The sequence below is a fragment of the Scyliorhinus torazame genome, chromosome 7 (genome assembly GCF_047496885.1).
Source record: "Scyliorhinus torazame isolate Kashiwa2021f chromosome 7, sScyTor2.1, whole genome shotgun sequence".
Taxonomy (NCBI): Eukaryota; Metazoa; Chordata; class Chondrichthyes; order Carcharhiniformes; family Scyliorhinidae; genus Scyliorhinus; species Scyliorhinus torazame.
Window position 1 is genome coordinate 296,070,426 of NC_092713.1, and position 14,041 is coordinate 296,084,466.

General features: G+C 45.3%; 1 protein-coding gene across 3 annotated transcripts in view; it reads right to left on the reverse strand.

Annotated features, from left to right (window-relative positions):
* The window catches only part of rad50 (RAD50 homolog, double strand break repair protein), a 247,401-nt gene that overhangs the window by 111,420 nt on the left and 121,940 nt on the right, over positions 1–14,041 (reverse strand). For all 3 annotated transcript variants that reach the window (XM_072512634.1, XM_072512633.1, XM_072512635.1), the window contains exon 13: positions 4,172–4,347. In XM_072512634.1, coding sequence (XP_072368735.1) covers positions 4,172–4,347 — 176 coding nt within the window. The remainder of the gene's footprint in view (positions 1–4,171; positions 4,348–14,041) is intronic.

Below are 14,041 nucleotides of genomic sequence, written 5' to 3' on the forward strand. Positions count from 1 at the left end.
AGCCTGTGCTGATCATGATGCCCTAACTAAAAAAAAACCCTTCTGCCCTTACTCAGTCCGTATCCCTCTAGTTCCTCTCTATTCATGTATCTATACAGATGCCTCTTAAATGTTGCTAATGTGCCTGCTTCCACCACATCCTCTGGAAGCACGTTCCAGGCACCCACCACTCTCTATATGAAAAACTTAGCCCGCACATCTTCCTTAAACTTTCCCCCTCTTACCTTGAACCTGTGCCCCCTTGTAATTGACACTTCTACCTTTGGAAAAAGCTTCTGACTATCCACCCTGTCTATGCCTCTCATAATTTTGTAGACCTCTATCAGGTCTCCCCTCAGTCTCCGTCTTTCCATTGAAAACAATCCTAGTTTATTCAACCTCCCCTCAAGACCAGGAGATGGACAATAAATTGTGTCAAAGTGAGCAAGAGATAATACAATATTGTAAATTGAGATTTTATTGCAGCCTATTAAAGCTGATCATTCACACAGCAGCAATTTGTAAAGACTATGTAAAATATGTTTCTGTGCAGCAGCTATCTCGTACAATGTCCTCAGAAAATAAGGAAGCATAGTAAAAAAATTAATAGTTTGCGGGATGGCTGTCTTTTTTTAAAAATGGGAGTTGACTTCCATTGCCCAATATCTGACGATGTAAGAATTTAGAGGCAACAGCATTGCCTTGTAATGGGTGCTGGATACGTCTGTTTTTTTTGTCCACTTCATCAGTTTCTACGAGGTGTGCACATCACCAACAATCTGCCCTGGTCCACCCACGTCGACGCTACAACTAAGAAAACACAATAGCGTCTATACTTCCTCAGGAAACTAAGGAAAATCGGCATGTCCACATTGACTCTTACCAATTTTTGCAGATGCACCATAGAAAGCATCCCATCTGGCTGCATCACAGCCTGGTATGGCAACTGCTGAGCCCAAGACTGTAACAAACTAGAGGGTCGTGAACACAGCACAGTCCATCACATGACTCCGCCTCCCATCCATTGACTCTGTCTGCACCTCCAACTGCCTTGGGAAAGCGGGCAGGATAATCAAAGACCACTTCCAACCGGACTATACAAAAGTCTGAGAACACGCACTAACAGGTTCAAGAACAGCTTCTTCCCCACTGTTACCAGACTCCCGAATGATCCTCTTATGGACTGAACTAATCTCTTCACACATCTTCTCTACTGAATAGTACTACACTCCGTATTCGTCACCCGCTGCCTGTTTCTATGTATTTTCATCGTGTGTTTATGTATGTCCTATGTTTTTTCATGTATGAAACGATCTGCCTGGACTGCATACAATACTTTTCACTTTACCTCGGTACACGTGACAATAAATCAAATCAATTAAGGTGGAACAGCAAACAAGCGTTACGCAATGTAACGTGATAGAGAGGGAGAGACAAACAAGATCAGCTTCTCAACTTACAATGGACAAACAAGCATTAAATATAGGATACACAAAATGTGTAATGTGCTAGGTGAGGTTACAGGGATGGGGAGGGGCAAACTCTGGAGTGATTTATACACAAAGGGCTGGATACTCCGCACCCCGACACCGAAATCGTGGCTGGCGGCGGAATGGAGAATCCAGTTTGATGACGAAATTGGGCCCGGAATCGCTGGTTCGGCGATTCTCTGGGCACCAAAAAGCAGCGTCACCCGGGGGTATGCCACGCCACCGGGGGCCATTGCCAGAGGCCCGCTCCGACATCCTCCGCCCCTGACCAGCTGAGTTTCCGACGGCATGGAACTAACCTGGTATTGCCGGTCGGGATGCTCGCGTGGTGGCTGCAGACTCAGTCTGCGACCGCCCTGGTTGGGGATGGGCCGATTGGAGGTCATGGGGGGCCTTGTAGGCGGATGGCTGATCACTGTGCGGGGTTCGCATGCATGGCCTCTGACCCGGAGGTGTGGGGGCCCGTATCTGCAACAAAAGCTGCGGAATTTGCTCCAGGTCCCTGCTAGCCCCCTGCAGGGCTGGGAATTCGTGTCACTTTTTCCCAGGATTTTCAGGAGTAAAACTCCACAGTTTTGACACCAATAATGGAGAATCCAGCCCAAGGAATTTGAGTGATTTAAACAGGAACTAACATAGGTCAGTGAGGACAAAGGTTTTAGGGATAGTGTGATCGGATACAGGTAAATGATTTTTGAGTGAACTGAAATTTACAGAGGATGGCGCGTGGAAGATCAAAGAGATTATCAGAATACAGAAGACTTTCTTGAGACGGTGACCAAGCAGAGAATGGAGAAGGTGGCCAGGGGGCAAGGACTGTGTGAAGACTGAGGATGACCTCTTTGGTGTTCCCAGTATAGAATTGGAATGAATTGTTTCACACTCGCTGGCAGACATCAGTCTGACGGTACAGAAACAGCATCGGCTGTAAGGATTGCGTGGAATTAGAGCTGGATGTCAGTTACATAAATGTGAAGTTGGCCCCGTCAGTGAATAATGCTGGCAAGAAGAAAGGAGTGTAACAGAGAGAAGATTAGGTCAAGGATGGGTCCATGGTCGGGGTGGTGGGGCATGTGGAAGTGGGAGTCTTAAGATGATTGTTCAGTTGGAAGAAAAGTTATTGGTTAGGGCGGCACGGTGACTCGTTGGTTAGCACTGCTGCCTCACAGCATCAGGGACCCAGGTTCAATTCCGGCCTCGGGTGACTGTCTGTGTGGAGTTTGCACATTCTCCCCGTGTCTGCGTGGGTTTCCTCTGGGTGCACCGGTTTCCTCCCACATTCCAAAGATGTGCAGATTAAGTGGATTGGCCACGCAAAATTGTCCCTTAGTGCCCAAAGGTTACGCGGAGTTAGTGAGTTACAGGGATGGAGTGGAGGCGTGTGCTTAAGTGGGGTGCTCTTTCCAAGGGCCAGTGCACACTCAATGGGCCGAATGGCCTCCTTCTGCACTGTAAATTCTGTGAGCTCCTTATTGGATAGGCAAGAATAGAACCAAACAAGGTCTGTTCCATGAAGGTCAAAAGGGAAGCACAGACAAAGGTTTGATGGCTTAAACATCTTAAACAGAGGCGTCAAGGGATAGAATAGTTAGGTCACAAAGAATGCTGTTTGTGACTTTGATGTTTGGTGCGAAGGAAGGACATCAGATTAAAGCGACTCAAACCATGAACTGCTGGAGAAATCTGGGAGGTGACAAAATGTCCAAAGATTTTGGAGAGGACAAAACCTTTGGAAATGGGTCAGCAATCTGCTAGGACAGAACAGCTAAGCTGTTTATTTTTTTTAAAGAGGGGTAATGATAGCAGTTTTGAAGGGTAAAACATCTGAGGAGATTGAGTCATTTCTCAATTTATCTGGAGTTTGAAGAAGGCAGAAGTTTATTGGAAATAGGTTTGAGCGAGGTAAGGAGGAGTTTCATGCATGATCTAGAATGTTGTGCAGATGTAGCGGAGGACTGGAAGACTAGGGAAGATTCATATGGTCGATTCAGATCAGGTGATGGATTGTGCAACAAGTCTGCATCCCTTGGACTGGAGGCACTGGCAATGCGGCAGATCAGGGCACAACTGAGACAGTAAAAGATTCTGGTCAAACCAGGGCTGAGGTGGTGACAATGTAAGGCTAAGTAATAGATGCAGGGGAATTGCAGTGAATAAAACCGAAACAGCTTGAAGCTCAAAAGTGTAAGTGTGCCAGAGAAGGATACAGAAGGAGGTGAAGTTTAAAGGGGTCAGAGTATGTGGGTGATGAAAAATTCAAGGTGGTGTCTGGAGAAGACGTGGTCAGAGTTTGAAAGCATTGGACTACGAGAGATGGTGAGGTCAAAGGATTGCCACCCTTCTGGTCAGGAGAGTAGTTGGCTGTAGAGGCTGATGAAGAAAAAGATGGCTTTCTTAGCAAGAGTCTTGGGCTAAAACATGGGTAAGGAGATAGGTAGTTAACAAATGTTTCAAAGCAGACGGAAGAAGCATGGAACATGGCCAGGTGGTGGACAGAAGAGATGGTGCCAGCCAAGTAGGAGGAGAAGCAAACTTGGTGGCCATTGTGGTGCTTCGGACCAAACAGACGGTGGAAAGTATGAACAAGAGGACAGGTTTTAATAGGAGTCAGGGTTTCACCAGCCATTTACCAAATTTCAGTGTGGTGCAGGAAGTCAATAGTTATGTTCAACAAGGTCAGAGGTGACAAGTTTCATCCTCACCTCTTTGCTTTGACGTCTTTTCGATATCATCCTGAAGTTTATACAGGTCACTTTCAAAATCCTGGCTTCCACACACATCAAAGAGCTTCTCTTCAAAGGCAGAGAGCTGCTGTTCTTTCGTTCTCAGTCCCACACTTGTGTGATTTTTGTTCTGGTCTGCTGAAGCTAAGTCCTTGCTAAAAATATCAGAAAAAATATTTAATGTAAAATTGAACAGGAATTTACGTAGAGGCTGAGTGCATGGCACGGTGGACTAAATCTCCCATTTAAATTGGGAATCCTGCACTTGCAGGCCATCAGGGTGAGAAGACTGCTGAAGTTGTCAAAGGGTTATTTATTGGCCGGTAGTGTAAACGAGTAAATAAGATTTACAAGGATAATACCAGAAATGCGTATATATATATATATCTGGAAATGATCAACAGGATGGGTCTCTGTTCTCTTGGAAAAAAGAGGTTGCTGAGGTGTGACCTAATGGAGGCCTTTAAAATTGAGACATTTTGATAGAATGGATAGAGATGTTTCCTCTTGACAGGAAATGCGTAACCAGAGACCTTCAACATCATATAGTCAACAAGAAATCCAACAGGGAAATTCAGAAGAAGCTTCTTTCGCCAAATAGTGGCTCCACCACACAGACTGGTTGAAGTGGATAGCACAGATGCACTTAAGGGGAACCAGACAAGCATTGGGGGGGGGGGGGGGGGGGGGACACACACGTAGATTTAGATAAGGAAATAGGAGAGGAGACTCAAGTGGGGCATAAACACCAGCATTGACTGGTTGGGCCAAGTGGCTTGTGTCTCTGCTGTGCATCATGAGTCATCCCATGTAATAAGTTATCTTTTTTCCACTGGATGTTAATAAGCAAGTACTGGCTTGTCTGATCTGATTAACGGCTAAATACTAATTGGGTATGAAAATCCAAGTGCTGCATTGTGATTTTTTTTCTATTGAAACCACCTGCCGTGGTGGGATTCGAGCCAGGAACCCAAGAGCATTGGCTCTAGGTTTGTGGTTTATCAGTTCAAAGACCTAGACCATTACGCCACAGCAGGAACCCAAAATAAATCACAAAAAAGGCCTCGCCCAGGATTTAAACTGAGGACCACTCGCACATTCACTGATTCATTTAAAAGTGTTTGAATTGCCTATTTGTGGTAATTCTGTTGTGATCGAATGTTCACCCAGTTTGTCTAGGAAGGGGGGTTGAACTTGTTTACTCCAGGATACCATCCAGTCCCTATCATTGAAACCTCTGAATTAATGAGCTACAAATTCCATCAGGCATATTTCACTGAACTGTAATAAACACAAATATATTCTCTCCCAGTAAACACTTTATAAAACAACGAAGATGGCTTTTCATTTGAACTGGGCGGCACGGCAGCACAACGATGCCACGGCACGGTAGCACAGTGGTTATCCCTGTTGCTTCACATTGCCAGGGTCCCAGGTTCGATTCCTGCTTGGGTCACTGTCTCTGCAGTCTGCACATTCTCCCCATCTGCTTGGGTTTCCCTCGTGTGCTCCGGTTTCATCCCACAAGTCCCATTGTTAGGTGCTTGATAGATGAATTGGACATTCTGAATTCTCCCTTAGTGTACCCGAACAAGCGCTAGAATGTGACGACTAGGAGATTTTCACAGTAACTTCATTGGAGTGTTAATGTAAGCCTACTTGTGACAATAATAAAGATTATTGTAATGCAGGGAACACCAAATGCCAGCAGGTGGAGCCAATGGGAAGCCAATATGGCACAACACTGCCACCAGCTGGCCTACTTTGTTCCTGCACATAGGGAGGCAAAACACTCGGCTGGAATCTGAGACACTGGCTGGGATTCTCTGAAATCCCGGCCAAGTGTTGACTCCGGCGTCAAAACCGGCACGAGTGACTCCAGCGTCAAAGAGTCTCCAGGCCCCCGCGCATTCACCCCTTCCAAGGGGGCTAGTACGGCGCTGGAGAGGTGTCCGCTGCTCCGGCGCTCGAAAGCCGGTGCGGGTCCACGCATGCGCAGGGGCCCGGCACTGAGGAACATAGGCCCCCCCTCCCGGGAATTGGCCCGCCCGCCGATCGGTTGGCCCCGATCGCGGGCCTGGCCACCGTGGAGGCACCCCCCCCCACCACCAGGACGGTCCCTGCAGCCAGAACTCCGAGGTCCCGCCAGGTAGGACCATATGTAACCCACGCCGGCAGGACTCGGACCGACGGGCGCGGCGGCGACCCCGTGGGCACAATTGTCGGCGATTCTCCGGGCACCAGAGAATCGGCGGCCCGGCGTGGCGCATTCTCGCGCCTCCCCGCCGATTCTCCGACCCGGCGCGGGATCGGAGAATCCTGGCCACTATATCTCATGTGCTCAAAGCTCTTGTGAAACTGTCCCTGACGATGATGTAGAGTGGAGGTGATCTGGAAAAGTCTACGACAAATCAGCAAAGATTTTCTGGAGAACGTCTGCACGTACCAACAGTCATGGGGCATTAAGCATATAACTCAACAATTCAACAGTGAAGTTCCCAACTAAGCTAAAGCACACCTCAAACATTTACAACATCATAGTAAAGTAAAATAAAGTGGCCAGTGTCCCAGATGACCATGGCTGCTTTCCCCTTTGAGGGGGAGAGCTGGCTGGTTATGTTTTAACTGGATGATCACCACATCAAAGGCGAGGAGCAAGGTTGGAAGGGGTGGCCTTCATGAACAACCTCAACCTGTACGGAAATTGAACAGCTTCACAAACCAGCTGTCCAGTAAACTGAGCTAAACCGGCCCCAACAACATACCATTGACCAGAAACTGTAATGGACTAGCCATATAAATACTGTGGCTACAAGAACAGGTCAGAAATTGGAAATTCTGCAGCAAGTAACTCACTTCCTGACTCCCTAGACCCTGTCTGCTAGCTATGAGTCACACATCAGGAGTGTGGTGGAATACGCTCCACCTGCCTGGATGAGTGCAGTTCCAACAACACTGAAGAAGTTCAACACCATACAGGACAAAAGTTGATTGGCACCCAATCCAGATCCATCCCCTCCAACCTGGCATGCAATTTGTGCACAGCAAGATCCCAAGCTAGCTACTCTGATTAGTTGGTACAACGATATATTGCAGATACAGTTTTCCACATAGGCGTGTGCAGCTGCAATCAAGAGTAGTGTATGGTTCACTTAAAGAGAGAGCTCAAATCCTTCAGGCAGAAAACATTTTTCTTGGTACACTTGTTAACTCAATGGCCGAGGCAATGGGGGAAAAAAGAACCCTGAACAAAGGTACAACAAAACCCAGCCAGCATCCATGGAAAAGAGATCACAGAATGGTTGCATCACAGGCCATTCAGCCCATTGTGTACGTACTGGCTCTCTGCAAGAGAAACTCAGCTATTCCCACTCCCTCACCGTTTCCCCCGTACGTAGTCCTACAAATACTTTTCTTTCGACAATTGTCCAAATTCCATTTGAAAGCCACAATTGAATCTGCCTCTCCTATATTCTCAAACAGCGTATTTCACATCACATGCGAATCATTGTTGTGTAAAAACTTTTCCCCTCATGCGTTTTGCCATCACCTTAAATTGGTGTGTTCTGCATCTCCATCCTTCCACCAATGGGAAAAAGTTTCTCCCCTATCTGCTCTGTCCAGGCCTCTCATAATTTTGAACATCACTATCAAATCTCCTCTCAACCTTCTCTTCTCCCACAGGCAGAAGACATTGGTGGGCCACCATGTTTCATTGTAAATAAATCTTACTGCCCTACTGGATTCTAAATTTGAGTCTGGTGAAAACAGCTTCCAATTTAAACCAAAACTAAACTATCAGCAAGCATTTCTATCCATGCCTTTTGAGAATTATTTCATGTTTATCACTCAATGGCCTATGTCTTACAACCCATACGGCGGCACGGTAGCACAGTGGTTAGCACTGTTGCTTCACAGCGGCAGGGTACCAGGATTCCCGGCTTGGGTCACCATCTGTGCGGAGTCTACACGTTCTCCCAGTGCCTGCGTGGGTTTCCTCCGATTGCTCCGGTTTCCTCCGAAAGACGTACTGTTAGGTAATTTGGACATTCTGAATTCTCCTTCTGTGTACCTGAACAGGCGCCGGAATGTGGCGACTAGAGGCTTTTCACAGTAACTTTATTGCAGTGTTAATGTAAGCCTACTTGTGACAATAAAGATTATTAAATTAAAGGAGAGCCACAGCTTCTTCAATTTACCTACGTAACTCATCCCTGGAACCATTCTCAGCTAATCTTTTCTGCACCCTCTCTAACGCCTTCACATCTTTCCTAAAGTAGTGTGGACACAATTGTGCAGTTGAGGCCTAACTAAGGCTTTATAGAGGTTCAGCATAACTTTCTTACTCTTATGCCTCTACTTAGAAAGTCCATATTCCCATGTGCTTTATTAATGGCTTTCTTACTGCCATGCCACCTTGAATGATCTGTGCACATGCACCCTCAGGTTTTATCAGTTCCTGCAGCACCTTTAGGATTGGAGCCTTTTTCTAATATTATCTTTTCTAATTCACACTTCTCTGCATTGAATTTCATCTACTACATGTCTACCCATTCCACCAGCCCATCTATATTCTCTTGAAGTCCATCACTGTTCTCCTCACACTTCACAATACTTCTGTATCATCTGTCAATTTTGAAATTTGTGCCATGTCAAGGTTATTCATGTAGATTCATTATAGAGGACATAACTATCATCCCAGAAATAGCTGTAAATCAGGACATGGAAGGGAGGGAGGAACTCAGGAAAATTAGAATCACCAGGGAAGTGGTATTCAGCAAATTGTCGGGTCTGCGGGTTGACAAACCCCCTGGTCCAGATACACTTCACCAAAACGCCTTGAAAGAAGTGGCTAATAAGATGTTGATGCGTTGGGTTTTAATTTTCCAAAAATTACCTAGATTTGGGGAAGGTTCCATTAGATTGGAAGATAGCAAATGTAACTCCTTTACTCAAAAAGGGAGGAAGACAGAAAGCAGGAAACAATAGCTTAACATCTATCACAGGGAAAATGATAGAAGCCATTATTAAAGATGTTACAGCAGGGCACTTAGTATAATTTACGGCAATCAGGCAGTCAACATGGTTTTATGAAGGGGAACTCATGCTTAACCAATTTATTGGAGTTCTTTGAAGGAGTCACAAGTGCCATGGATAAAGGGGAACCTGTAGATGTACTGTACTTAGATTTCCCGAGGGAATCAAAGATTATTGCAGAAAATAAAAGCTCATGGCATAGGGGGTAATATATTGGCATGGATAGAAGATTAGCTAGCAAATAGGAAACAGAGTTGGCATAAATGGGTCTCTGTCTAGCATGTGACGAGTGGTGCGTCACAGGGGTCGGTGCCGGGACATCAACTTTTTACAATTTATATAAATGACTTGGATGAAGGGACTGAAGGTATGGTTGCTAAATTTACTGGCAACACAATAGGTAGGAAAGTAAATTGTGAGGAGGGTGCAAGGCGGCTACAAAGCGATATAGATAGGTTAAATGAGAGGGGAAAATCTGTCAAATGGAATATAATGTGGGCAAATGTGAAATTGACTATTTTGACAGGAAGAATAAAATAGAAGTTTATTTTCTCAATAGTGAGAGATTGCAGAGCTCTGAGGTGCAGAGGGATCTGTATATCCTAATGCATGAATCAAAAACAGCTAATATACATGTACAGAAAATAATTAGGAAAGCTAATAGAATGTTATTGTTTATTGTGAGGTCAATTGATCACAAAAGCTTCAGATGTACAGAGCATTGGTGAGATATCTGGAGTACTGTGTACAGTACTCGTCTTCTTGTTTAAGAAAGGATGCAAGAGCATTAGACGCAGTTCAGTGAAGGTTTGCTGGACTAATACCAGGAATGGACAGGCTGTCTTATGAAGGTTGGAGAGGTTAGGTTAGTCCCCATGGCGTTTAGAAGGGGTATTGACAGGGTGGGTGTGGAGAGGATGTTTCCTCTCATCAGAGGATCAAGTTTTAAAAATAAGGGGTCAATCATTTTAGAGATGAGGAGAAATGTTTTCTCTCAGAGGACTGAGTGTCTCTGGAACTCGCTTCCTCAAAAGGCAGTGGAATCAGAGTCTTTGAACATTTTTAAGACAAAGCTTGATAGATTCTTGATTAACAAGGGGGTTAAAGATTATTGGGGGTAGGAAGGAATGTGGGGTTGAGGTTATAATCAGATCAGCCACAGTCTCCTTGGAGCAGAGAAGGTAAAGAGGTGCACTTATTGAGGCGTTCAAAATTCTGAACAATTTTGACAGGGTAAAGAAGGATATTATGTTTCCACTAGTTGGTATGTATTATCATAGAATTTACAGTGCAGAAGGAGGCCATTCGGCCCATTGAGTCTGCACCAGCTCTTTGAAAGAGCACCCTACCCAAGCCCACACCTCCACCCTATCCCCATAACCCAGTAACCCCACCCAACACTAAGGGCAATTTTGGACACTAAGGGCAATTTAGCATGGCCAATCCACCTAACCTGCACATCTTTGGACTGTGGGAGGAAACCGGAGCACCCGGAGGAAACCCACGCACACACGGGGAGAATGTGCAGACTCCGCACAGACAGTGACCCAAGCCAGGAATCGAACCTGGGACCCTGGAGCTGTGAAGCAATTGTGCTAACCACTATGCTACCGTGCTGCCCCTCATGTCAGTGATTAGGGGTCACAATTTCAAGATGGTCAGCGAGTGAGACGAGGAGAAACGTCTTTACTCAGAGTTGTTGGTGTTTGGAATGCGCTGCCTGGGAGAGCGGTGGAGGCGGATTCCATAGGAGGTTTCAAAAGAGAGCTGGATATATATTTGACAGTGATTAATTTACAGGGTTACAGAGATAGGGCTAGGGAATGGGACTAGCTAGGTAGCTCTTTTCGGAGCTGGTGCAGACACGATGGGCTGAATAGTCTGCTTCTATGCTGTAAATAACAAGCAAACAAATATTATTAAATGGAGCAGGCTTTAGGGGACAAGTGACCTACTCCTGCTCCTAATTCATATGTTCTATCATACAACACAGTGGTCTTAATATCAATTCCAGCCTCCAGCCTGGAAAACTATCATTCAACTCTCACTCAGCCAATTTCATAATTATGGGCTTCAACATTGCTCGCACGTTTGTCATGTAGCACTTGAACAAATGATTTTTGGAAGTCCAATGAAAAATCCACATCAATTACCTCATCAAAAAACTCAAGCTAGGTAAACGTAGTTTCACCTAAACAAATGTGTGCTGGCTTTCCTTAATTAGTGTCTATTTGTCCAATAATCGCACATCCCATGAATGAATTTCTAAAAAAGTAAAGCCAGTATTTCTAACACCTTCTCTTTATTCATTTTTGGTGCATCCAGTGTCTAAACTACCTCCTCTTTCACTGTGTCTTTGGCAATACCTTCTCCCTTCATAACAACAGATGCTAAGTATTTATTTAGTACCCCAGCCATGCTGCCACATCCATGCTCCCAATTGTTCCTACTCCTCCATTTAGCACCCTTTTACAAGTATATATGCCGATAAAAAACTTCAGGATTCCGCTTTTTGTTAGCTACCAGTCTCTTCTCAGTTTCCCTCTGAACCTTCCATGTTAAGCTCGCTTCTCAATTGCATCATTGACCTGATATCGGTCATATGCACCCTTTTACTTCTTCATCTCATTCCCCATCTTTCATCGTCCAGGGAGCTCTGGCTTGGTTTCTTACCTATCCGAAACGAGAATGAACTTCAACCATACCCAAACTATCGCTCCTTTAAAAGCAGTTCAGTGATCAGTTACGTTTTAGCCAGCTGATCTTTGATTCCAATTTACCTGGGCCATTCGATTTTTATTAATTATTTTTTACTTTGGATAGCTTGTTTTCCCATTATGACGACCTTTGACCTGGAAGCAGTACCATAAGGAACATCTGTAATTTCTTTGCAATGTCTGGAATATATAATTGCTTTTAAGTACGCTTGAAAAGAACGTAAAAGAGTCTACATCAATTGTAAAGGGATCAATTGTACTTTCCTTGGATAGGAAGAAATACTGGTCCATTTGACCTGGACCCGAGACCCAGAAGCAGTGCTAACAGGAAAGAAGTTCAGACCAGAAGTTAAGTGGCTGGCAGACAAAAAGGAGAAGTACAATCAGGAAATCTGGTGATTGAAGACAATCAGCACACATACATGGGAACATTTAATACCCAGTCTTGTCCTCCTTTGAGCCAGGATGGCATTAGCATAACATTATATTTCCATGCAACTATATGCACCTCACCAACCTTACTTTCCACACTCTGTGCTTTTAGGCTTATTGCATTCCCTCTTACACATGACCGCACCTCATGCCTTACTATTTCATACTCTGGTGCTATTCATCCATCTCTCACATTTCTTTGCTCATCACTCCAATGTTATGTCCTGTTCCCAATCCCCTGTCAGGTTTAAACACTTCCCAATAGCACTTAGCAAACTGCCCCGTAAGGCCACTAGATTTGGCACTGTTTAGGTGCAACCTGTCTGCCCCTTAAGGATCCCATCTCCCCCAGGACTGTTTCAGGAATCTAAAGTCCTTTGTCCCTCCTGCACTATCGCCCCAGCCATGCTTTGATCTTCTCTATCCTAGTTCTATACTCACGAGTGCGAGCCACTGGGAGAGATTGCGAGCCTGGAGATACAGATGGGTAGCTTCCTTTCCAGCTTTCTAAAATTTGCCTGCAGGACTCCATTCCTTTATCTATATAGGTCATTGGTACCAAATGGACGGTGACCATTAAATGTCCACCCACCTGCTTTGTAACCGTTCAGCGAAATTCTTGGCTGATACCAGGAAGGTCCATGGAAATACTTAAGAAGCCCCATCACTATTGTTTTCCCAATCTTCTTCCTGTCCCTCCGTACAGCTGAGCAATGTGGTGCCGTGGTCTTGGCTGCACTCCCCAGATGAACTATCATCACTCTTCCCAGTATTGAGAACTGAACCCCAGCTGGAGAGTGAGATGCACTGTGGAGACTGCTGCAATACCTGCCTCGTCCTCCTCCTGTCTGGTGGTTACCAGTTCCTCCCTGCTTACATATCTTTAAATTGCAGGATGACCATATCTAAAACAAATCTATCCTCAAAACTCTCAACCTCATAAATTCACCATAGTGATGACAGAGGCTGCTCCAGCTCCAAAACCCAGAGTTCAAGCTGCTCCAGTTGGTGACACTTCAGGCACATATGGCTATTCTCGACATAAGCATCTTGGGAGTTACCACATGGAACAGCATGTGCACTCCATGCCTCCATTTATTAGACAATTAACAGATATAACTCAAATAAACTTAAGACTTGAATAAGCTGCTTACCAAATCATCGATTTCTCTTGTGGTGATGTCACCTTATAGAATTACATAGATTTTCATAGAATTTACAGTACAGAAGGAGGCCATTCGGCCCATCGAGTCTGCACCGGCTCTTGGAAAGCGCACCCTACCCAAGCCCAGACCACCCTATCCCCATAACCCCACTGAACCAACACTAAGGGCAATTTTGGACACGAAGGGCAATTTAGCATGGCCAATCCACCTAACCTGCACATCTTTGGACTGTGGGAGGAAACCGGAGCACCCGGAGGAAACCCACGCACACACGGGGAGAACGTGCAGACTCCGCACAGACAGTGACCCAGCCGGGAATCGAACCTGGGACCCTGGAGCTGTGAAGCAATTGCGCTAACCGCTATGCTACCGTGCTGCCTTATGTTTACCTATTAGTTTTAATAATTAAATGCTGGTTAAGCTACGATTTAATACAGCACGTTATAGTTTCCCTGTCCTGGTTGAATCTACTGTCCACGCTTTACAGGAAAAATACC